The sequence below is a fragment of the Salmo trutta genome, chromosome 7, assembly GCF_901001165.1.
Source record: "Salmo trutta chromosome 7, fSalTru1.1, whole genome shotgun sequence".
Classification (NCBI taxonomy): domain Eukaryota; kingdom Metazoa; phylum Chordata; class Actinopteri; order Salmoniformes; family Salmonidae; genus Salmo; species Salmo trutta.
Genome location: NC_042963.1, coordinates 26,314,088 through 26,339,714, shown reverse-complemented (window position 1 = coordinate 26,339,714; position 25,627 = coordinate 26,314,088). Strand labels below are relative to the sequence as shown.

General features: G+C 42.3%; 2 protein-coding genes across 3 annotated transcripts in view; one reads left to right on the top strand and one right to left on the bottom strand.

Moving 5' to 3' along the window:
- The window catches only part of abtb2b (ankyrin repeat and BTB (POZ) domain containing 2b), a 154,496-nt gene extending 141,586 nt beyond the window's left edge, over window positions 1-12,910 (top strand). For both annotated transcript variants that reach the window (XM_029758478.1, XM_029758479.1), the window contains 11 exons: window positions 728-829; window positions 3,192-3,288; window positions 6,576-6,711; window positions 7,585-7,841; window positions 8,386-8,564; window positions 8,713-8,818; window positions 9,273-9,375; window positions 9,640-9,721; window positions 10,081-10,149; window positions 10,586-10,699; window positions 11,637-12,910. In XM_029758478.1, coding sequence (XP_029614338.1) covers window positions 728-829; window positions 3,192-3,288; window positions 6,576-6,711; window positions 7,585-7,841; window positions 8,386-8,564; window positions 8,713-8,818; window positions 9,273-9,375; window positions 9,640-9,721; window positions 10,081-10,149; window positions 10,586-10,699; window positions 11,637-11,876 — 1,485 coding nt within the window. In that variant the 3' untranslated portion in view covers window positions 11,877-12,910. The remainder of the gene's footprint in view (window positions 1-727; window positions 830-3,191; window positions 3,289-6,575; window positions 6,712-7,584; window positions 7,842-8,385; window positions 8,565-8,712; window positions 8,819-9,272; window positions 9,376-9,639; window positions 9,722-10,080; window positions 10,150-10,585; window positions 10,700-11,636) is intronic.
- Window positions 12,911-18,029: 5,119 nt separating this feature from the next.
- The window catches only part of brsk2a (BR serine/threonine kinase 2a), a 506,659-nt gene continuing 499,061 nt past the window's right edge, over window positions 18,030-25,627 (bottom strand). Inside the window, exon 19 of the mRNA XM_029758477.1 lies at window positions 18,030-19,585. Within this exon, the coding sequence (XP_029614337.1) occupies window positions 19,383-19,585 (203 nt within the window). The 3' untranslated portion in view covers window positions 18,030-19,382. The remainder of the gene's footprint in view (window positions 19,586-25,627) is intronic.

The following is a 25,627-nucleotide window of genomic DNA, read 5'->3' as shown; positions in this document are numbered from 1 at the left end:
GTTTCTGTTAGCCGGTAAATGTCAGCTAAGTGTACCCGAACTTGGCAAAATTAGAAAAGATTGTATTGATTATCCCCGTTTCTCCGAGAGGGAATTCTTTCTCCAAAGCAGAGTAAAGTCGGCCTCAAGATCACGCCTTCTTGAGGTCAACAAAACAAGGCTGTGTATCATGCGCAATTGTTGCATTTCAGTTGAGCTTATTGTGTAGCAATTGGAAACTAAACATCGTTGCCAACTATTCACGTCGGAGAGTTACAATGTTGCAATCACTAGGCGGCCAACTACCTATAGTAGGGAACAGAGTTGTTATCAATAAACCACGTATATCACACAAGACACGAGTGATGACCCAAATGATAGTTGGGGTCGTGACTTTTAACCTGCTACGTTAATTCTTCTAACCTGCTGTGTAAATTCTCCTAACCTGCTATGAAAAGTAAAATCAGATGTTAATTTGACAAGGGCCTGCCATGACCGTCTGGCCCTGTTGTACCTCAGTAGAATGTACCGATTGAAAGTCACTCTGAATAGGACTATAAGACTAAATGCTCGATTCAATCCGTATCGCTGAAGGTCAATCTCGCTACAATGCAGATCTTCAGCACTATATATTGAATTGAGCCCTACATGAAAAATGTCAAATGTGCAGCTGTGAACAATGCATTACAGTAAACATCTATCATGACATTGATACCTAACCTCTTCTCCCTCTGTCTCTTCTGCCTAGGTGCCTGTCTGTTCTTCCAAGCAACCCTCTGTCCACCCGGACAGTCGCCACTGGGCGGCTCTTACCTTCGCTGTGCTGCACGGTCACATCTCTGTGGTGCAGGTAGGAATGACTGAAAAGACTGTTGTTAACCTGTTGGGGCTAGGGGGCAGTATTTGCACGGCCGGATAAAAAACGTACCCGATTTAATCTGGTTACTACTCCTGCCCAGTAACTAGAATATGCATATAATTATTGGCTTTGGATAGAAAACACACTAAAGTTTCTAAAACTGTTTGAATGGTGTCTGTGAGTATAACAGAACTCATTTGGCAGGCCAAAACCTGAGAAGATTCCTTACAGGAAGTGGCCTGTCTGACCATTTCTTGCCCTCCTTGATCATCTCTAACAAAAACAGGGGATCTCTGGCATGACGTGACACTTCCTACGGCTCCCATAGGCTCTCAGAACCCGGGAAAAAGCTGAATGACGTAATTCCAGGCCCAGGCTGAAACCCACTAGCGCGTTTGGCAAGTGCTCTATCAGAGGGCCATCAGACTGAGGCTCGTGCATGAGGGGATAGCATGCTTTTACTTTCACTCTCTTTGTAATAAAAAACGATTTCCCGGTCGGACTATTATCGCTTTTTTACGAGAAAAATTGCATAAAAATTGATTTTAAACAGCGGTTGACATGCTTCGAAGTACGGTAATGGAATATTTAGAATTCTTTTGTCACGAAATGCGTCGTGCTCGTAACCCTTATTTACCCTTTCGGATAGTGTTTTGAACGCACGAACAAAACGCCGCTATTTGGATATAACAATGGATTATTTGGGACCAAACCAACATTTGTTATTGAAGTAGAAGTCCTGGGATTGCATTCTGACGAAGACAGCAAAGGTAATAACATTTTTCTTATAGTAAATCTGACTTTGGTGAGTGCTAAACTTGCTGGGTGTCTAAATAGCTAGCCCTGTGATGCCGGGCTATCTACTTAGAATATTGCAAAATGTGCTTTCACCGAAAAGCTATTTTAAAATCGGACATATCGAGTGCATAGAGGAGTTCTGTATCTATAATTCTTCAAATAATTGTTATGTTTTTTGTGAACGTTTATCGTGAGTAATTTAGTAAATTCACCGGAAGTGTTCGGTGGGAATGCTAGTCACATGCTAGTCACCTGCAAATGTAAAAAGCTGGTTTTTGATATAAATATGAACTTGATTGAACAGACATGCATGTATTGTATAACATAATGTCCTAAGATTGTCATCTGATGAAGATCATCAAAGGTTAGTGCTGCATTTAGCTGTGGTTTGGGTTTATGTGACATTATATGCTAGCTTGAAAAAATGGGTGTCTGATTATTTCTGGCTGGGTACTCTGCTGACATAATCTAATGTTTTGCTTTCGTTGTAAAGCCTTTTTGAAATCGGACAGTGTGGTTAGATTAACGAGAGTCTTGTCTTTAACATGGTGTAAAATAGTCATATGTTTGAGAAATTGAAGTAATAGCATTTCTAAGGTATTTGAATAACGCGCCACGGGATTCAACTGGCTGTTGAGTAGGTGGGACGCAAGCGAGGTTAATTGGCCCACCTTATGTAGTTCCAGATGAAGAAAGGGAATAAAAAAAAGAAGAAAAAAAATCACTTCAAAGGCCAGGATTCAATTCAATGCAGATTAGCAACCTGCACACAATGATATACTTTTAAAGACAATTTTGAATATACAATTTTCAATGTTCATGGAGATCATGTTCGCTCTAAACGCTACAGATATTGGCACAGGCAGAAATCACCTTTAAAAGTCAATCTCAGTACAAATCAAATCAAATGTATTTATATAGCCCTTTTTACATCAGCTGATATCTCAAAGTGCTGTACAGAGACCCAGCCTAAAACCCCAAACAGCAAGCAATGCAGGTATAGAAGCACGGTGGCTAGGAAAAACTCCCTAGAAAGGCCAAAACATAGGAAGAAACCTAGAGAGGAACCAGGCTGTGAGGGGTGGCCAGTCCTCTTCTGGCTGTGCCAGGTGGCGATTATAACAGCACATGGCCAAGATGTTCAAATGTTCATAAATTACCAGCATGGTCAAATAATAATAATCACAGGTTTTTAATTAAGCAATAAGGCCTAAGGCGGTGCGGTATATTGGCCATATACCACAAGCCCTAGAGGTGCCTTATTGCTATTATAAACGGGTTACAAACATCAATGAAACAGTAAAGAGATGTTTTTGCGTCATACCCGTGGTATATTGTCTAATATACACATTTCAGCCAATCAGCACCCAAACTACCGCTTTATAATCTGCATTTTTTGGCATCCCGGTCTTTTTTCACAGAAACACCTATCATAATTTTGCCGTGGTTTGCTTCACCTTCTTCCACCTCAACAGACAGGGTGTATACTGTAGATTAGAATATGTTGTGCCTAACCCTTACCCTGTGTGTGTGTGTGGTGTGTGTGTGTTGGCAGCTCCTGTTGGATGCAGGGGCTAACGTGGAAGGGGCAGCCGTCCGAAACGGGCAGGAGAGCACAGCAGACACCCCTCTCCAGCTGGCATCTGCAGCAGGTGAGGACCACATGAGCATGGGCGGGCACAGCCACATGGCATACACACGTGCCCACACACACTCACAAGCACGCACACACATACACACAAACCACAAATAGATCTCACGCAACACTCACAAATACACTCCTACACACAAGCATTCAAAAGTGTGTGATGGAAATGTATGTCAGACCTGAGAGGTATACTACGATGGAGGCTAGATCTAAAGTTTTCTAAAGCTAGCCAGCTTCAGTCAGCTTTACATTCCAGTTCAGGCTTTATCCATGTTACGAAGGTGGATATTGAACGTTCACCCGCCATTTACTCGAGCCTGCTCAAGTTGGGCTTGTAACTGCGCGTTCATGTCACATTTGGCTAGTCCAACGCCGAACTCTTCATTGAGACGATGCTGAAACATCAATCCATGGGCGAGTCAGTGCTACATTTTTATTTGTGTCGAAATCAAAATGAAAGACGTTACCTTACAAATTCAGTAGGCTATGGTGTGAAATAGGCTGTTAGACTGCCGTCTTAATTTTATTACGTATCGTTAATGCCGTCTTTGTTGTGCTTTGGTGTGCTTATCAATGCACTGTCATGACTGTCCTGTGAGGATCACAATGGATCAGATCAGCTTGGCAATGGTTGACAATATCCAGACCTTTTCTCACCCACAGAAGAGGCGAGAGGGAACTTGGCTGGTTTGACAGTTCACACCCTGTTGTAAATTATAGGAGAAGGGGGGCTCGTTCTCCCCCTCCAGTAAAATCCTCCAGAGGAATGCCTTTGTTAACAGGTTTTTCCCTCCGAAACTCTAACACAGTCAAAGTGACTACTGGAACAATAATTCTAACTTAAGAATGTGGGGAAGGGGCAGTGGTGAGCTATAGAAAACTAATTTCATATTGTTTTTTATTTTGTGATGTCATAAACAATTGTATGGACGAAATACTATAACTTGGAAAGTATATCCCATTTATCTGTAAAGTTTTCATCTAATACGTTGTGCATGTAATATGAAAAATGATTAAAGTATTTTTGTTAAGCTATGAATGCGATTATAGGAGGTATAAGAGATTCTATCTCCTATAAACTTTGCACAGTAAGTAGCTACACCATGAGTGAGGTCAGAAGAGCGTGTCAGCCTGATGGAACCGTGCCCTTCAGCCAGAGAGCATAAAAGGGTTGCCCACAGAGATTAACATTAGACCAGGAAAGATGGGGAGTTGCAGCCCACGTCTAAAGGGGTTTAAACTCTGAATCTCAGACCAGGAAACGTGAGGCGGGAGCTACATGTTTGAAATGGTTTGAACTTTGAACCACAACACAAGGTGAAGAAATAAACTCACCTTCCTTTAGACCAGAGAGATGGCGAGCTGCAGCTCATGTCCATCGTGGTCCAAGTCCTGAATACCAACACGAGGGGCACAACTAACTCCCCTCTGACAATTAGCTGTCTTGAGTCAAATATCTAGAAAAGCGAATCTAAGTGAGACTATCCTACTACGCTGATCACCAATGGGAACCGTCGATATGGCTGGCTAGCTATCTTCCAGAGTGAACAACAGTAGAAGACAGGAAAGGGGAGACCACTTTCGGACAATCAAAGCCAAACAGCTTGCCGCTGAAAGGCCAACAACCTTCCTAAGGAGGGCTGGTTCCGACCGAACAAAGGCACTCACACGTAAATGCATTAATGATTTCTTATTCCAAACGGGCAGCGATTTGTGTGCAAATTATATGATTACTGTGAGAATAGTTCTGTATCGACAATAAGTGTATTTTTCTCTCTCTCTCTCTCTCTCTCTCTCTCTCTCTCTCTCTCTCTCTCTCTCTCTCTCTCTCCATGGCATTGTGTAGAAGCCACCATATTGTAAAAGTTTGCTAGGGTCTCATGTATTAAGTATGTATGTTATCCTGTTATTATTTAGTTAGCTAGTAAATAAATAATTAAACCAATTTGTGTAGTACTGAATCATGAGTAAGGCTGGGTTTTTTGCAGATGCTGGAGGTTGACTGTTCAGAAGGATATGATATGATAAGAGGTTATGATTAATATGTTGACTGTTTTATGGATGCTATTGGTTAAAACCTTGTAGAGTTTAATTCGGGAGATGGTAACTCTTTAAACAACCTCATCATGCCCCAAATCCTAATGAGTACATTTTTACATGATTAATTAAATTGGGTAACAATTAAACATAGTTAGTGGATTAAATAAATAACAGTCATCAGATTAATGAAAGTAAAGTCACGACAGCACAATCACCTTTTTTCTCACTCCTATCGATAAAATAATTGTATTAAGTCATGCAAACGTTTTACTGTGCTGAAGTTTCAAATGCATTCTGTCATTTCTAAATGTGTCATGTGATAGGTATTTTAACATGACTATATTTAACACAAAAAACAACCACATTTGATTAATAAAATATTTAATCTGCCATCTTCCTCAAATTACATTAAAAAGAAGGCGATGATGACACCATCTTTGCGAGAGGGAGGGAATCTGATTTCATTGGTCCTCAACTCACGGCTCCGACACTTCACTCAGGATAAATAGAGTAAACCCTGAGTTAGTCTGCCCCGGAGCAGATTAGTTCTGAATGATTCGTTTCCTTGCTAAAAGGTGAATCACTTTTAATGTTACTACTTATCCTGAGTTGAACTCAGTTGACAAAAGTTACCTTGCTAACTCCTCAAACCTAATTCGTAGAATAGGGCTCTGCTCAGTACAGTAACTCTGTACAGCAACAGAAGTTCACCTGGCTCTAACTTACTGAGGTCAGTTACTAGTGCGAGGGAGGAATATGAGGGAAGGAGTGTGAGATTGACTGAAGGAGGGATAGTGAGGAATGAATTCAGAGAATGAATAAGGGATGGAAGGAATTAGGGAGGGAATAAGTGTTTAGGAGTGAATGAACACTGTTTGTCGTTAGGTGTGTGTGGGGGGGGGGGGGGGGGGGGGTGTTGGTTGGGTGTTTAGAAGCCTCTGGGCAACACATTCCTGTGTTATATATCTGAGAAGCCACACAGATATCTGAGAAGCTGCAGAGAGGGACACACACACACACACACACACACACACACACAATCCACACACAGCTTGTGACAGTCTGTAGGCTCCCAACAAGTATGTGCGTGAGTGTTTGTATATATACACTAGCAAGTCTGTAAGTCATATATTGTAAGTGTGATATTTTATCATCCTTGATTCTAATTCAAAAGTGTTTCACTGTGTTTGTCAGATCAGAGTTGCACAAATCCATTTTGCGCTATTAACCCTTTGATTTCCTTGTCTCCAGGGAACTATGAGATGGTGAGCCTGCTCCTCACCAGGGGGGCAGACCCTCTGTCCAAGACCCATGATGGCAACGCTTTGACATCATCACTCTATGAGGACATGAACTGCTTCAGTCACGCCGCGGCGCACGGACACAGGTACGAGGAGGACCGTCTGAAGAACCCTTATCACACTATTGTACCAACCAAAATATGCTGGCTCAGATATGTTCTTTTCACAGCAACTATAGCGAATGCGTAACCAGGCCAGCTCAGTACTGCTTTACAGCTTGGTTTGGCTCGGCTTGGTTTGACTCAGTAGTGTAAAAAGTCATTGTTTGAATAAGTGAAAGCAACACTATGGAATTGGAATTCCCTATAATGTGTTGTCATTCTAAGTAAGGGTAGGAAAGAAACACTTGAGAGTAGTCAGATGTAGCCTATGTTAACCGTACTAGCCCTGTTATTTGTCATATACTTAACTTACTACCCCTGGCATATGGGATAAGGGGGTTAGAGGAAGGGTGTGTGTGTGTGTGTTTAAGGGGGTGTTGGGGTGGGATCAGGGGCTTCAATCCATTCATAGCCCATCTGTCAGAAACCAACTGTTGAAGAGTGTGGAGCGCTCCACCTGTTCACTGTGTGTGTGTGTGTGTGTGTGTGTGTGTGTGTGTGTGTGTGTGTGTGTGTGTGTGTGTGTGTGTGTGTGTGTGTGTTAGGGGATCAGGATGTAGACTCAACATGTGGATGCCAGTATAATTGTGACAGATTATATAATTTAAGAGAAACTATACCTTTGCATTTCATGGAACTTTGAGTGGAAATTGTGGCTATGTGTAGCGGACTCCATCAATGTAGCTATATGTGCATGATAGCTTTTGCCCAAGTAAACCTTAAACAACCTCCACTGATTCACTCTCTCTTTCTCTCTCCCTCGCCCTCCCTATCATCTACTCCCCCTACTGCCCTCCCTTCGTCCCTCTCTCCCTTTCTCGTTCTCCCTCCCTCCCCCTCTCTCTCTCTCTCCAACAGGAACGTGTTGCGCAAACTGCTCACCAAGCCCCAGCAGGTCAAAGAGGACGTCCTCTCCCTCGAAGAGATCCTAGCTGAAGGGGTGGAAGGGGAGGACGCCTGCTCTCTCCCCAGCCTGCCTCCTCCATCCCCTGGGTGCCCGTCTGAGGGGAGCATCCCGCGGCTGTGCAAGGCCAGGATGAAGGCCCTTCAGGAGGCTAGCTACTACAGCGCCGAGCACGGCTACCTGGATGTCACCATGGAGCTACGGGCACTGGGTGAGTGGGGAATGGGACCACAGATAGAAAATGTGTAAAACGCCTCAATATGGTGACATAAAAGAGGCTGTGTTAAGCATCAATTCATCATCATCCAAATAGTCACATTATGGATGGAAATCTCATAACCCTCTATAAAACCATTACAGATTCCGCTATATACATTTTAAGGTCATTTTTGATTGAGCCGACATAACAAACGTTTACCATCTCCGCTAATGTGGGAACATTGCTTTTAAATTTTAATCACGCTGTAAAGCTGAATTTCCACGCTGTCATCAATGCAAAGGGTGGCTACTTTGAAGAATGTCAAATATAAAATATATTTTTATTTTTTTAACACTTTTTTGGTTACTATATGATTCCATGTGTGTTATTTCATAGGTTTGATGTCTTAACTATTATTCTACAATGTAGAAAATAGTAAAAATAATGAAAAACCCTTGAATGAGTAGGTGTGTCCAAACTTTTGACTGGTACTGTATAGTATGTGGAAATGTCCTTTCTGCTTATTTTATCATCATGTGTAATGTGACTTGTCCAGGTGTCCCATGGAAGCTGCACGTGTGGCTGGAGTCTCTGCGAGTGGCCCAGCAGCAGTCTAGGGCCTCGGTCACTTTGTCCCTCCTTCGAGAGTTCACCTCCATCAGGGAGGAAGACTACTGCCACGAGCTAGTCTCTCTGGGCCTACCCCTCATGTTCACCATTCTACGAACCACCAAGGTAGGGCCACATGAGCGAACAACTCAACAAGGGTAAAATGAAGGAAATGAACAAGCAAATATAAATAAATAACAGTAATGTAATACATTGTTCTTTTCATGCGTAGGCTATTGGATCTAGTCTAACCAGTTTCCTCTCTCCCTCTCAGAACGATGCCATCACCCAGCAGCTTGCAGCCATCTTTAGCCACTGTTTCGGCCCGGCTCCACTACCGGCCATTCCGGAGATGAAGGCCACCCTCTCAGCGCAGCTGGGTAATGGAGATCTCCTTTTTAATTATGTTTGTGCAAACAGACGTTACTATGGAGTGATATTATCTCAACCAGACATTGAATTTGAATGTAATCATTTCGAATTTGTATTAAGAAATGTAATTTCTAATGTCTAAACTTTTTAAACAGCTCTATGTGTACTGTTTTAAATGTTTTTATCTAACTGGGACTACAGTTGAAAACGAATTAGCTGGCTGACTTTGGGGCATTTATAGAAATGTTGATCGATGCATTGTTCCTTTCAAAAATATGTAATAAATGAACAGAAAATGTAATGACATTTTATGAAACATTTGTATAAAAAATTTCTTCTTGTGCAAGCAAACATAACCGAAACCGGCCAACGACTCCTGTGTTAGTTTTTCATTGTTTTAGTTTTTATTTGCAAGGGAATGGATATTAGTTGAAATCAAAGTTTTTTTTTCTGATCCTCCAGACCCCCATTTTCTGAATAACATGGAGATGTCAGATGTGACGTTTTTGGTGGAGGGGAAACCTTTCTACGCCCACAAAGTCTTGCTGATCACTGCTTCAGACAGGTGAGAAGAGTAAGGGGGGAGAATGGGTGAGGAAAGGTGAGAGGGGTTAGCAGAAGGATGAGAGGGGTGGGCAGAGGGGTAGAGGTGATGTTCATGCAGATAATGTTCATGTTGGAGGGTAGGGGAGAGGGGAGGATATTGTTTAGAATTGGCAAGAGGAGGGATTACGGAAATGTTGTTGAATATGTGTTTGAAATAATTACAACCATGGAGTTGACAATTGATGACCATTGTCTAACCTGAACTTTTCTCTGTGATGCGCAGGTTCAAGTCTCTGCTGGCCTCATCAGGACCAGACGGAACTAAAGATATTGAGATCAGTGACGTCAAGTACAACGTCTTCCAGGTAACTGAATCAGATAATGAGCTCTCAACCTGAATCTTAGTTCTCACTGTTGAGTATCATGTAGATATTTAGTTATGTGTGTCTACATAGCCCCATATTGACTAGAGAATCCCAGAATTTATGTCATTAGCTTGGCGGGGCTTTAGACTCCAAAACAATTTTAGGTACCATGTCCTTTTACTCCAAACTGTTTCCTCATAGGCAATATAACAGTTCTCTATGTGTTTCCTATTCTTGTTATCCTTCCCTTTCCTTTAACCAATGATCTGAAATCACATCGAAATATAGCAGAGTATGACCAATGAGTTGATGGAATATTGGATGATGGTAAATCTGACATTTATTTGACCTCTGTCCAGATGATGATGTCATACCTGTACTGCGGAGGGACAGAGTCACTGAAGACCAACGTGTCTGACTTGTTGGAGGTGAGAATTCAGCCATTTTGTTTCTGAAATGCTCATAGAAAGACACATAGACTCCTTCCCAATTATGCATCCTCTCCTCGCCTACTTTCATTCATTGCACTGATCTGAAGGCACTGATCAGGTTAAATCCTGTCAAGTTTTTTCCAATCAGTGCAGATGAAGGCGAGTAGATGAGGAGAGGACAGATTTCTAAGACATTGAAATAGAGCCAAACTGTATGCCATTCAGAGGTCCTTGTACTAATCTACAACCAAGTTCACCATAGCAGTCAATCACTCACTCATTGTAATGTTTTTTTTTTGTTCACATATTCATACTGAAATCACATAATTTGCTTGATTTGTTGGGCAAAAAAGGCTTTGAATGGATCACAGGCCTGAGAACTTGTAGCATTGTCTAATCTGCTGTATTTTGTTATGTGGTTGGTGTTCCCCAGCTGCTTTCAGCGGCCAACGTTTTTCAGTTGGGGGCCCTACAGAGACACTGTGAGATAATCTGCTCCCAGAGCATCGATCTTGAAAATGCTGTCAGCATCTACAGGACGGCCAAGGTAAGGCCCTAGATATAGACTCTCACTGTGTATTCTGGATCTCAGTTGTTTGTTGGATACTGTCATGTATTAAGAGTTTCAGTTTACAAATTTCACCCAAATGTCACACTACACTCTTCTTACATGCTGACCAGACCAGACACATCGCCTGAGTGAGTGTTGCAAAATAAATGTAGAAATCCATGCTATTCAATTATTGCACCCACACTGCTCGCGTGCGCCAACGAGCATCTGCGTTGCCAAGGGCTAAAATAGAAGTCATTCCTATTTCTGACGCAGATCACGCTGCAAGTCCTGCCTCTCCCATCTCCTCATTGGTTTATAGAAGCAGGCACAGAAAAATGAACTGTTTTGCCGGTTGTCGTGGTAATACTATGAAAGTGTAGATGCCAATCACCATATAAGTTCAAAGATGAAAAAGCCTGGAAGGAGGAGAGATGACTAGAAACGATTCGGTTGACCGTTTTATGTGTGGATTAATTGTCGGAGTAGAGGACCTTGTGCATTTCAGGTAAAATAACAACTCAATGTTTATATCCCAGGACAAATTAGCTAGCAACAGCAAGTTAGCTAAATAAGACAAAATTAGCTAGCAAGTGCAAGCTAACAAGCAAAATTTCCATACATGTTTAATGCTTTTCGACCTATCCCCAAATGAATGCCATTGGTTCAGAGTTTGTTTTCATATTTTAACCTGCGTGTCGTGATCGCGTTTGGTATAGGGGGACAAAATACATTTATGCACGATAGCGCACGCTCGCAGGCGGTTTGGGTTCCGTGTTATTCTGAAAAGGTAAAGAATAGCTGTGACTGGGGTCTATCTGGTAGTAGTTTGTTAAACAGTACCATGGGAAAAATAGCTACTGCGTGAATACCACAGCGTGGTTTTGTAGCAAATTGAGCCATAAGTGTGTGTCTCTCTCTCTGTCTACCCCAGGCCCACGGTGCGTCAGTGCTGAGTTCGTTCTGCGAGGGCTTCTTCCTGCAGCACATGGCAGGGCTCCTGGAGAGAGAGGCCTTCCGGTCTCTGCTCCTGGGGCCTCTGGGGGCCCGCTGGGTGACGGAGATGGGCTCGGGGCCTAAAATGGTGCCTCCTAGGGGAGACTCGCCACTGGAGGAACTCGAGATGACCCTGGCTCGCCGGCTACGCTCTCTCTACGTCACCTCCCGTGTCTGACGAGGAAAGGAGAAAGATGGAATGCAGAGGAGGAGAGGAAAAGGAGGAAGAGAGTGTGCGATCGGTGCACACTCTCTTCCTCCTGGGAAGAGAGTGTTTTAGGACGTCACGAGTGCCCTTAGATACAGATTTAGGATCAGATTGCCATCCCGTGATCCTAACCTGAACCATTAGAGTGGAAAACCACTGAAACTGACCTTAGCTCAGCATCTAAGGGCATCGTCATCCTTAATCATTATTTCTCGATGGAGGGTAAGACGAGGATGAAAGAGATAAGGCTGGATAGAGAGTGGGTGTGATGGGTACAGGATGGGTACCGTGACGGCCTCTTCCCAAATTTGACTCTTGGACAATTTATTTTGCTACACGGACAATTCAGTTTTTGACCTGAAGTACTCACCTCTAGCTGTCTATTACAGTAGCTATATATACGCAGTGGAAGAGTGAACAGAATGGTCTATCTGTCTGTCCTTCTGTTTGTCACCAAGGCTCTGGAAGCTTGTGTACAGAGATGGACAAGACAGCGGAATGAGGCAGTGAGAACTTTAACATTTAGGATTTCTAGAACACTGCTGCCGCCCAGTGGACAAAGCCCGTAAAGGCCTCAGATTATAAAAATAGAGTGACCTAGATTATGTTTCCATGCCTCAAATAAAGGTAAAAAGGTTCTGATGGAATATAGAAAGTCTGGAACATTATTTTAATGGACCACTGATATGAAGGGGCTGGAGTTCTCTTTTCCTTCAGCCCCCTTCAGAGTGGTGAAGACTGAGAGAACAGGTGGATTTGAGAGCCCCCACAATGGATTCAGTGGATTCAAAGAAGTTGGTTTTACTAAGTGCATTTTCTTTATACATAGTCGTCCTATTTTTTTTCTTTCTTTTTTGACAGAGTGAAGAGGAAAGAAAAACACTTACTAAAGAGTGGAATGGACATTTTCTATTTAAAGAAAAAAAGATGTGAGAGTATTTAACAGGGAGTTCCCTTTTTATTGTGTTTTAATAATTGTAGGCAAATTATTATTATTAATGCAAGATAAAGCTTTGTGTAGCTGGACAATTCCAGGCCTTGTACACACTAACCATTACAGTTGAAGTCGGAAGTTTACATACGCTTAGGTTGGAGTCATTAAAACTCGTTTTTCAACCACTCCACAAATTTCTTGTTAACAAACTATAGTTTTAGCAAGTCGGTTAGGACATCTACTTTGTGCATGACACAAGTAATTTTTCCAACAATTGTTTACAGACAGATTATTTCACTTAAAATTCACTGTATCACAATTCCAGTGGGTCAGAAGTTTATATACCCTAAGTTGTCTGTGCCGTTAAACAGCATGGAAAATTCCAGAAAATGATGTCATGGCTTTAGAAGCTTCTGAGAGGCTGTTTGACATCATTCGAGTCAATTGGAGGTGTACCTGTGGATGTATTTCAAGGCCTACCTTCAAACTCAGTGCCTCTTTGCTTGACATCATGGGAAAATCAAAAGAAATCAGCAAAAACCTCAGAAAAGAAATTGAAGACCTCCACAAGTCTGGTTCATCTTTGGGAGCAATTTCCAAATGTCTGAAGGTACCACGTTCATCTGTGCAAACAATAGTATGCAAATATAAACACCATGGGACCACGCAGCCGTCATAACGCTCAGGAAGAAGACGCGTTCTGTCTCCTAGAGATGAACGTACTTTGGTGCGAAAAGTGCAAATCAATCCCAGAACAACAGCAAAGGACCTTGTGAAGATGCTGGAGGAAACGGGTACAAAAGTATCTATATCCACAGTAAAATGAGTCCTATATCGACATAATCTGAAAGGCCGCTCAGCAGGGAAGAAGCCACTGCTCCAAAACCGCCATAAAAAAGCAGGCTACGGTTTGCAACTGCACATGGGGACAAAGATCGTACTTTTTGGAGAAATGTCCTCTGGTCTGTTGAAACAAAAATAGAATTGTTTCGCCATAATGACCATCATTATGTTTGGAGGAAAAAGGAGGTCGCTTGCAAGCCGAAGAACACCATCCCAACCGTGAAGCACGGGGGTGGCAGCATCATGTTGTGGGGGTGCTTTGCTGCAGGAGGGACTGGTGCACTTCACAAAATAGATGGCATCACGAGGAAGGAAAATTATGTGGATATATTGAAGCAACATCTCAAGACATCTGAATTGGCCAAAATTCACCCAACCTATTGTAGGAAGCTTGTGGAGGGCTACCCAAAACATTTAACCCAAGTTAAACAATATAAAGGCAATGCCACCAAATACTAATTGAGTGTATGTAAACTTCTGACCCACTGGGAATGTGATGAAAGAAATAAATGCTGAAATAAATAATTCTCGATACTATTATTCTGATTTTTCACATTCTTAAAATAAAGTGGTGATCCTAACTGACCTAAAACAGGGAATTTTTACTAGGATTGAATGTCAGGAATTTTGAAAAACTGAGTTTAAATGTATTTGGCTAAGGTGTATGTAAACTTCCGACTTCAACTGTAAGTAAACTGGGTCATGTTCATTAGGTAACAAATGGAAGAAACCAGACTGAAACAGGTAGGGAGTACCTAAGAAATGCAAATGTTTTGTTTTACATTGCTAAATGTTTTCCGTCACGTGCCCTAATGAACAAAACCCTGGCAAGGTACAATAATAACATTTCACACTATTGTGCTGACCTGAACCACACTGTGCTTGCTGGCCCAGGATATTTTATAATTCTCATTTTCAGCACGGTTCCAGAAACTATGGTGGATGAGGAACCAGGCCAGTGCAGTGCAGCTTGGCTTGGTTAGGCACAGTAGTATGAATCGGATATAACAGTAGCCAATATGGGATTTGGAACTGCAACCTCCTACGTAAACTCTGCTTTACTGCTCAATACTGTAATAAATGCTGTAATAAAGCATCAAGCCTGGCAAGCAATTGGTTTTAATAGGACTATGTTTTACCTTATATTTCAATGCAGGTAAGTATTTCAGTTAGCCTGTCTGTTTCTTCTCTGTTGCCAACTCCTTATGAAATTGTTATGCCGTTGACAGCAATGGAATTAGCAAGAGCACAAACAGATCTGGGACCAGGGTAGATTTGAGTAGGTTCTTTTGCCACTGGATAGATCTCGATTCATTCCTTATCGCTATAGAGCGCTTGAAATTTAAAGCCAATTTCCGATTGAGCTGACATATACAGCGTTTTATGGTGAACGCAGTCTCCGCAAACGTGGGAGCATTGCCTTTAAATTTCAATTGCGCTATAGCACTGAACTTCAGTGTTATGGATTCAATTGAGCCCCTATTTTAGATTACTATTTAAATATAATACTCATATAATAACAGAAAATTATATAATGCTCAACTAAAAAGTACTAAATTTGACCCAGTGGCACTTATGCCCCTTTTGATACTCACCCCTTGTTAAAATGGGAAGACCTCAATTGCATACTCCTTGTGTCCTCCTCTCTCCTCGCTGGCTTCCTCCTGGCTTTCTCATCCAATGGTTTTGAGAAGCAGACGAGAGAAGAGAGGATGCAAGGAGTATGCAATTGGGATTATCCCCGACTGTCCCCTGTTATGTAGCTTGGAATTCCAACAGGATTAAGCAATGCAGAAAACTATATGGAAGGTTCACAGAGACGGTGAGAATAAGAGTTTTAGTAAATTGAAGTGTGTGTTTTATGATGTATGTAAGCTTTAGGATGACATGTTCGACACCCAACAACCCCATAGGAGATAGCTTACCTGAGAAAAGGTCCAGTACATGTTATTGAAGCGATCTGGTTCTCTCTGCTGGTGTGGAAAGGTACTGCATTCACACACACACACACACACACACACACACACACACACACACACACACACACACACACACACACACACACACACACACACACACAGCAACACCAAACCCTTAACTGAGTTTATTGGAGTTTTCCATACTGAAGTTGCTCACAGTTATGTTACAAGAAGGATGACATTGTTTATTTGTTTGTTTCCCGTTCTGGTAATAAAAGGAATGCTTGCGGCCCCGGTGTAGCATGAGAACTACAATACCCAAAATGCTCTAACGATAACTGGTATCATCGGATGACCTTAATGTCGCTAGTTTTTCCACTGTAGAAAATAGGGAGGGTGAAGAAGTAACTAACAGTAGGGTATTGCTTAGTGTCTTTAGCATAGAGGTTGTTTTGGCGGTGTCACAGGTAGAACTGCGCTAGAGCAATGCGGGTGCCCCTTTTCACCAGTTAACGCTTTAAGATTGTATCCCAGATGGCACCCTATTCCCTATGTAGGGCACTACTTTTGACCAAGACCCATAGGACTCTGGTCAAAAGTAGTGCACTATGTAGCGAATAGGGTGCCATTTGGGACACCACCCAGGACTGTGTGATTGCCCTAGCACCCGGTGCCCTCAGCGCTTCCTCCCTTATAGCCTTACAGAGTGACGGACAGAGCAAGAGGAAGCATCACTCAATGCTGTGCACAAGACAGAAGAGAAGGGGGAGAAGAAGAGAGAGAGGAGGGGGCAAGGAAAGATAGAGAAAAAGAAACGAGAGGGGAGAAGAAGAGGTGGAGGAGGCTGAACATAAGGAGAGAAAGAGAGAGAATTGTTAGGCTAAGGGCAGAGGGAAAGAAAGTGAGATAGTTTTATGGAGCATTACCACTAAAGCCATGCAAGGAAGAGCTCATGTTTACATGCACACAGCAATACAAGATAAAAGCATAAGAGCAGGAATATCTCCAGTGTAGAAGAAGAAGCATTTCAACCCCCATGTTTGTCTATGTACTGTACAAGAGAAGAAGAGTGGATGAGGAAGTCGTTTGACACCTCTAACTGGTCTACACACATGATGATTAGATGAAACTGACAAATATCAATAGAAGCAATATTTCTCCCCAAAAGAGGCTAAATTCTACATTCTTAAATGACTGGTAAAATATTTTTTCTTAAAGGCCCAGTGCAGTCAAAATCTAGATTTACTGTATGTTATATTTCCACACTATGAGGTTAGAATAATATTGTGAAAATGATGATAATGCCCTTTTAGTGTAAGAGCTGTTTGAAAAGACTGCCTGAAATTTCAGCCTGTTGGGAGTGGTATGGAATATTGGCCTGCCTGGTGACATCACCAGTAAATAAGTTAATAGACCCATAAGAAAGTGTCCCAAACTTCTCTACCAATAACAGCTCGTTTTCAGTTTTCCCTCCCCACTCAGACCACTCCCAGACAGTCCTAGTAAAATTGTTGCTTGAGAAATGTATCTTTGCTAAGAAGCTATTTTTGTTTATTTTTGATCATTTTAATTGAAAACAATCACATTAAGGTTGTTACCCAGAAATGTTTTGATGTTGAGAAAAAAAATACAGCTGCATTGGACCTTTAAGCATATACAACAAAAGTATTTCCCCCTCCATCTTGAACGCTAGGAAAGAAATACATTGCAACTTGTTGTTCATCAATGTTCACATAATTCTGTTAAAAGTCAGACAAAGGAAAGAAAAAAATTAAATATTCGACTGAACAAAAGCTTGTTGCCTCGTTTACAAACATACAAGCAGGTAAATAAATAAATAAACATTGAACTGATCTAACAGCTTTTCTTTCATATAAATAGTGAGGTTACAATAACAAATTAGGAAACGGAACAGAGAAAATGAACAAATATGAATAAATAAGGAAAAATACAAAAATATCCACAATTGCATTTAACTTTTTTTTTCTCCTCAAACTCCTACTGCTGGTAGTTAAGACTAAAATAGGTATACTGTACATGACAAATGACACAAAGTGCTCTGGGGAAAAGGGGGAGAAACTTGGGGAATACAGTAATGTTTGTACCATGACACCTTACTCAGATCAAATCAAACAAATTCATAATCCTAAATGACCATATAAACAAAAATACAGGGAGAAATAAAGGGGGAAAAAAGGGAAGTGTGGCAACGCAAGTTTGTAAAACCTGGTCCTACTGGTATATCTAAACACTGTGTCACAACTAGACATTTCCTTTTTACATAAGAAATGAATTCAGTCTGTACAACAGAATAGATCATTCATTTAGATTACCCACCTCCACCCTGAATCCCTCCACCCCTCCCCACAACCCCAGATCAAGTCGTGCCCCCCCCCCCCCCAACCCATACTGCATACACCCCTTGCTTTCTGAAATAGCAATTCCAGTCAATTTGCAGCAATGGTATTGAGTCTAATAGACGTCCATTTAGTATTTTTAAATCCAGTTTCTTCACAAAGAAAGAGGAAGTACATTAAAAAGAGAAACGATACAATCCAGCAAGCGTCCGCGTCGGCTGTCGATACTACAGTATATCAACAAACTCATCCTCCGTCGCTTCTCCTCTTGGTCACTTCATTGTTCTGTCCATTTTTTTGTTCTTGTTATTACATCCCAGAGTTTGTCTATGCATACTGTGCAATAGTGTGTGAGAAGGGGAGCGTGTATTTATTTGTGTAATGAGATTGTGTGTTTGGGTGTTAAATGCTTAATAATCTCCATTTATATGAGGGGATAGGAGAGGTTAGTAGGTGGGTGGAAAGTGTGTGTGTGTGTGTGTGTGTGTGTGTGTGTGTGTGTGTGTGTGTGTGTGTGTGTGTGTGTGTGTGTGTGTGTGTGTGTATACATGTGAAGGAATAAAAGTGTGTGTGTGCATTTGTATGTGTATAACATGCTTGTGTATCAGAGGGATATGGATTGCTGTTTTCTCCCTCAGGGACTGCTGCTCAGGGTAGTGAAGGAAGCCCCTTGAAAAGCGGTCCCCAGCTCAGTCAACAAATGTCCATCTCTTGGTGGGCAGACAGGGGGGTTGAAGTGATGGCCAAGGAGGAAGAGGATAGGCGAAGTGGAGCAGGGAGGCAGGAGGAGGATCTAATAGGTTTTCTGGATAATTCCTGGTAGTAGAAACAAGTCAAGTCATCACACAGGTGAGGAGAGAGAACACAATGGCCCTGTACTAATACAGAAATGGATCCTTCCTTCCTCGTTTCCTTGAGGTGAGCACAGTGATTGGATAGATGTAAGCAAGGTTATCACCCTACTACTTTCACCAATCTAAACAAGTCAGATCTGTGATTACTTCAAGGATGTATTTATGAAGTATTCAAACAGTGCCAATATGTGATCAAAAGAGTGGGGGAGGGGGAGCACACAAAATGGCACGGACGCTTAGATGGGGTGATGTGAGGTGTGTGTGTGTGAGTGTGAGTGTTTGGGGGGGTTATGTTAAGGAGAGGGGAGATTGTGTGTGGGTTTGGTAAAATATCTGTTTGATTCAAATTCTCTATATGTACACAGTCATTCCTTCATACAAAAAGTATATTGAGTCCAAAGAGGGTATGTTCAGTTACAGTACTGCTATCTTTGTCATTGTCAAGTCTCTGACCACTTTTCCAAAACCCCTGATAAGAATGGGTAAAGTGATACTCGGGTTCGGATCTTTAATGCTTCATATTAGCTCTAACTAACATTTTGGCTCTATTGCTACTACAGTTTCCTGGTCTAGGATTCCTCCAGTGTCCCAATGGACGCCATCCTGACTCTGTCTCGGCCCGTGGGGGGCGGACATTTTGTATCTTCTCGCATGGAAGAGGAGCAATGTCGGGTGGTTGGGGTAGCGGGGGGTTGGTGGTGAGGCAACTGGCCGTTCTTCTCCTCTGAAAAAAGTTTTTCAATTACGTCAAAGAAGTTATTCAAGGGGCTACCTAGGTACACAAACGGGAAGCAAATAAAACGGGGAGAGAGGGAGAGGAAGAGAGAGAGAGAACAAACAATGAACGTTAGGGTTTATGCGAGAAGAGGAGGCTAGAGAGACTGACAGGTGGGGAAGAGGGAGAGAGATGGAGGGAGGGTGAGGGCCACTATGACAGCCATGTCGTGTGTGTGTGTGTGTGTGTGTGTGTGTGTGTGTGTGTGTGTGTGTGTGTGTGTGTGTGTGTGTGTGTGTGTGTGTGTGTGTGTGTGTGTGTGTGTGTGTGTGTGTGTGTGTGTGTGTGTGTGTTCAACATAAAAAAGACACCACAATATGATATCACTGTCAGGTCTAACCAATGAGAAGCAGGATTTAGGTCAGTGGTAAAGTTTGGAGCTTTATAGAGAAAGCAGCATTTTGGACTGCTATTTACCATATACAGTACAATCCAATGGTAATTATAAATACAATATTTAATATTTTAGCAGTTTAACAAAATAGGTAATCACGTGATCAACATTCCGAAGCATGCCAGCGAATGACAGCCTGAATCAATCATTTATTTGAAAAATATAATTTCAAAACAAACGCTGTCTGTACATGACTGAACGACTACAGTGTATTTTTATATATATCATTTTTTGTAACGTATTAGCAAATCCAGCTCTTTAGGCTATACTGAGTGCTATCCTTAGCCAGATCGCTCAAGAGTGATTCGAAATTAGACGTGGGTATTATCATCAGTAAAAATTCAACCTGAGGCCTCCCGAGTGGCGCAGCGGCCTAAGGCACTGCATCGCAGTGCTATAGGCATCCCTACAGACCCGGGTTCGATCCTGGGCTGTGTTGCAACCGGGAGACCCATAAGGCGCCGCACAATTGGTTAAGGTCGGGATGTCCTTGTCCCATTGCACTCTAGCAACTCCTTGTGGCGGGCCAGGCAGATGAACGCTGACTTATGTCGCCAGTTGTACAGTGTTTCCTCCGACACATTGGTGCGGCTGGCTTCCGGGTTTAGCGAGCAGTGAGTCAAGAAGCAGTGTGGCTAGGCAGGGTCGTATTTCAGAGGACGCATGACTCTCGACCTTTGCCTCTCCCGAGTCCGTGCGGGAGTTGCAGTGATGGGATAAGACTGTAACTTCCAATTAGGGGTAAAAAGTAATAAAAAAAGCGGAGCAATGATACATTTAACTATTATAACCAAAATATGATCAGCATATTCTCATGATTGGCTATATCCAGTGTACCTAGCTACCCCTCCCCCCCTTTTTTCTGTCATCTGAATTAGTTGGCTCTATGGATTTGAACTTAGTTTACCCCAGGCTCGGACCATTTTAACAATATATGTCATGATGTTAACCTGACTCAACTGATTGCAAAACCCACACAGATTAATGTAAAAAAATCCAGCAAACGTATCGCTGATTGACCTGATTCTGACAAATATCGCCCACAAGTACAGTGGAATCTTTGCTAATGATCTCAGTGATCACTGTCCTATTGCATGTATTAGAGGTACCAAACACATTAACACTGATCCTCATATAATTATGAAAAGTCATTTTAAACATTTTCCCCACACATTTTTCTTCATATGTTTTACTCTGACAGCTGAATGCTTGACCCTAAATTAGCTCTAGAATTGTTCTCATCTATTTTTATCCCTCTGGCAAACAAACACTTCCAACGCCTTAGAGTAAAAAAATAAAACAAATCCTTGTTCTCTATAGAACTTTCAGATCTTCTGATGAGAAATCACGCCTGGTCCAATGCTAGAAAAACTGACTCTGTAGATGCACTACCTCAATCAATAAAGTTAAATCTAGATACTTTTTTCTATCTATGACTCTGCAGGTGATCCATCTAAATTTTGGAAAAACAGTTAATGCACCGAAGCGTGGAAATTCCTCTCTTTCCCTGCCTAAGCAAGTTGTACCAGCCTCTAGTTGGCTTGATGAAAGTTCTGTCAACTTCTAGTTAATCTTTGTTTTCATTTCAACAAATGTCTTCTTCTGATGTGCTAGACACCTTTCTAGACACCTTTGCTTGATCCTTTCTTGCTGCAGATTTCTGCTCCTCTCTGCATTAATATGGAGTTGGTCCTGACTTTGCTGTTATAACCAGCCTTCACTCTACTGGGAAGGCTTTTCACTAGATGTTGGAACGTTGCTGCGGGGACTTGCTTCCATTCAGCCACAAGAGCATTAGTTAGGTTGGGCACTGATGTTGGGCGATTAGGTCTGGCTCGCAGTCGGCATTCCAATTCATCCCAAAGGTGTTCGATGGGGTTGAGGTCAGGGCTCTGTGCAGGCCAGTCAAGTTCTTACACAGATCTCAATAAGCCATATCTGTATGGATCTCGCTTTGTGCACAGGGGCATTGTCATGCTGAAACAGAAAAGGGTCTTCCCCAAACTGCCCCAGACCATTATTCCTCTACCTAACTTTACAGTTGGAACTATGCATTCAAGCAGGTAGCATTCTCCTGATATCTGCCAAACCCAGATTCGTCCGTCGGACTGCCATCACTCCATTCGCACTGCTCCAGAGTCCAATGGCGGTGAGCTTTACACCACTCCAGCTGACGCTTGGCATCGCACATGGTGATCTTAGACTTGTGTGCGGCTGATTGGCCATGGAAACCATTTCATGAAGCTCCCGACGAACAGTTCTTGTGCTGACGTTGCTTCCAGAGGCAGTTTGGAACTCGGTAGTGTGTGTTGTAACCGAGGACAGATTACTTTTACGCGCTATGTGCTTCAGCAGTCGGCGGTTCCTTTCTGTGAGCTTGTGTGGCCTACCACTTCATGGCTGAGCCGTTGTGGCTCCTAGACGTTTCCACGTCACAATAACAGCACTTACAGTTGACTGGGGTAGCTCTAGCAGGGTAGACATTTTACGAACTGACTTGTTGGAAAGGTGACGTCTTATGACGGTGCCACGTTGAAAATCACTGAGCTCTTCAGTAAGGCCATTCTACTGCCAATGTTTGTCTATGGAGGTTGTATGCCTGTGTGCTCCAATTTTATACACCTGTCAGCAATGGGTGTGGCTATAACTTTTGTATATGTTTTTTTTTACTTTATAATTATTTCTGGTAACATCCCCAGGGTCTGGAAGATGGCCCATATACTTCCCCTTCACAAAGGTGGTGGCTCGTGTGACCTAAATAATTATTGCCCTTTTTCCAAACTCTCTTGCCTAGCAAAAGTTGCAGAATTCTTGGTAAATACTTAATTTAGATCCTTTTTAACTAAGAAATGTGTTCTAATTGTACACCAGTAAGGTTTCAGACAAGGTCATAGCACCATCTCTGCTACTCCTCTGGTTTTAAATGATGTTCTTAATTGTTTAGATAAGAATAACACTGTGTGGCCATTTTTATTGACCTCTCTAAAGCCTTCGACACTGTGGATCACTCATTGCTTATTCAGAGGCTTTAATCCAGGGCTCTCCAACCCTGTTATTGGAGAGGTAACTTCCTGGTTTTTGTTTCAACTAACTAACCTGATTCAGCTTATTAACCAGCAAATTATTTGAATTAAGTGTGCTAGATTAGGGTTAGGGAAAACCTACAGAACGTTAGCTCTCCAGTAGCAGGGTTGGAGCACCCTGCTTTAATCAATTGGCCTGGACCAGGCTGCGTGTAGCTGGTTTAAACATTATTTAGGGGTTTCCCACAGGGATCGAATCTTGGTCCAGTTGTTTCCACTATTTACATTAACAGTTTATATATTTTTTTGTTATTACTTTCACGTGTATGAAGATGACACGGTGGTGTATTCTATTGCTCCTACAGCTGACCAGGCTCTGTCAGAGCTTCAATCTGCCTTTATTGCCCTGCGCAAAGCATTTATTGAATTGAAATTAGTACTTAATGCAGGTAAAACCAAGTATATGTTATTTTCCAAATCACGTAAAAATGTCTCTTCGGAAGGTGTCCTCATTGAACGTGTCCCCGCTTATAAATAATTGGGAATCTGAGTTGACGAAAATCTATCTTTCAAAAAGTATGTTGATGAATTAGTTAAGAAATTAAGAATTACATTAGGCTTATTCCATAGGAACAGACCCTGTGTTTTGTTAAATAGCAGAAAACAAATAATTCAGTCAACATTCATTCCGGTAATTGACTATGGCGAAATCAGCTATATGAATGCAGCTGCCACTGTATTGAAGCCATTGGACACAGTTTATCATAGCGCATTGTGCTTTATTTCGAGTGATCGGCACACATTGCAATTTGTATCAAAACGTAACCTTGCCCTCTAACGAAGTCTCGATGCATTGCTCTCTTTTTGCCTATAAAGCCCTCTTGCATAAAATTGTTAACCTTCAGACGTATACATTACCAGACCCGGACTCAGCAGTGGAGGCTGGTGAGGGGAGGGCGGCTCATAATAATGGCTGGAATGGAGGAAATGGAATGGCATCAAACACATGGAAACCATGTTTTTGATTCCATTCCACTAATTCCGTTTCAGCCATTACCATGAGCTCGTCCTCCCCAATTAAGGTGCCACCAACCTCCTGTGCCCTGGAGATCCCTTCAATCTCCACCGAGTTAGGGAAATCTGCTTTTAGTTTTTTTTCACCTCATGTGGAATGATCTCCAAAACGACTTAAAACTTGGCAATTCAGGCCGGTGTTAGTGGGCCTTTTTATGTAGTTTTCTAAAACCCTGTACCACTAACTTTTTAGAGCCGTACACAACTGTGACAGCCGTATACTGTGAAGCAGGCTGAAGGACACACACACACACACACTGCTACTATACTAGGCTCTAAAACCTGTGAGGACACTAACTTTCACTAGCCTTTTATGACTTACTTCAGTAACACAGTTTCAGACTGTTTCTCACTGATGAAAAACATCTTCAAATCCCTATTACAGAAATACTGAGTCACTCCAAAATATTGAGGCAATAGTTTGAAACCCTTAGGATCATAAAGTTATTCAGCAAAGTTGTTAAGACAAATCTCTAGGTTGAACATTTTACAACTTGGAACAGTTAACTGAGTGGATGTACAGTACACTAGAGCAGGGCTCTTCAACCCTGGTCCTGGAGAGATAACGTCTGGTAGGTTTTTGCTCGAACCCGAATATATGCACCTGATTCTAATAATTAGCTGGTTGATAAGCTAAATCAGGTTTGTTACAAATGGGATTTGAGTGAAAACTGACAAGAAGGTAGCTTTCCAGTAACAGGGTTGGAGAGCCCTGCGCCACCATTGTTTCTGTACCCAAGAAAGCAAAGGTAATTTAACTAAATGACTATCGCCCCGTAGAACTCACCCTAGACCCATTTCATTTTGCATACCGCCCCAATATATCCACAGATGATGCAATCACCACCACACTACACACTGCCCTTTCCCATCTGGACATGAGGAATACCTATGTAAGAATTCTGTTCATTGACCACAGCTCAGCATTTAACACCATAGTACCCTCCAAGCTCATCATTAAGCTTGGGGCCCTGGGTCTGAACCCCACCCTGTGCAACTGTGTTCTGGACTTCCTCACGGGCCGCCCCTAGGTGGTGAAGGTAGGCAACAACACCTCCACTAAGCTGATCCTCAACACAGGGGCCCCCACGGGTGCATGCTCACCCCCATCCTGTACTCCATTTCTCCCGTGATTGCGTGGCCACGCACGCCTCCAACTTAATCATCAAGTTTGCAGATGACCCAACAGTAGTAGGCCTGATTATCAACAATGACGAAACAGTTTACAAGGAGGAGGTGAGGGTCCTGGTGGAGTGGTGCCAGGAAAATAACCTCTCCAAGAACGTCAACAAAACGAAGGAGCTGATTGTGGACTTCAGGAGACAACAGAGCGAGCACTCCCCCATCCACATCGATGGGACAGCCTCCACCCAGAACCCTGCCCTGAACTTAGTCACTGTCACTAGTCGGCTAGCACCCGGTTACTCAACGCTGTACCTTAGAGGCTGCTGCCCTAAGGTACAGTACATAGGCATGGAATCACTGGTCACTTTAATAATGGAACACTGGTCACTTTAACAATGCTTACATACTGTTTTACTCATTTCA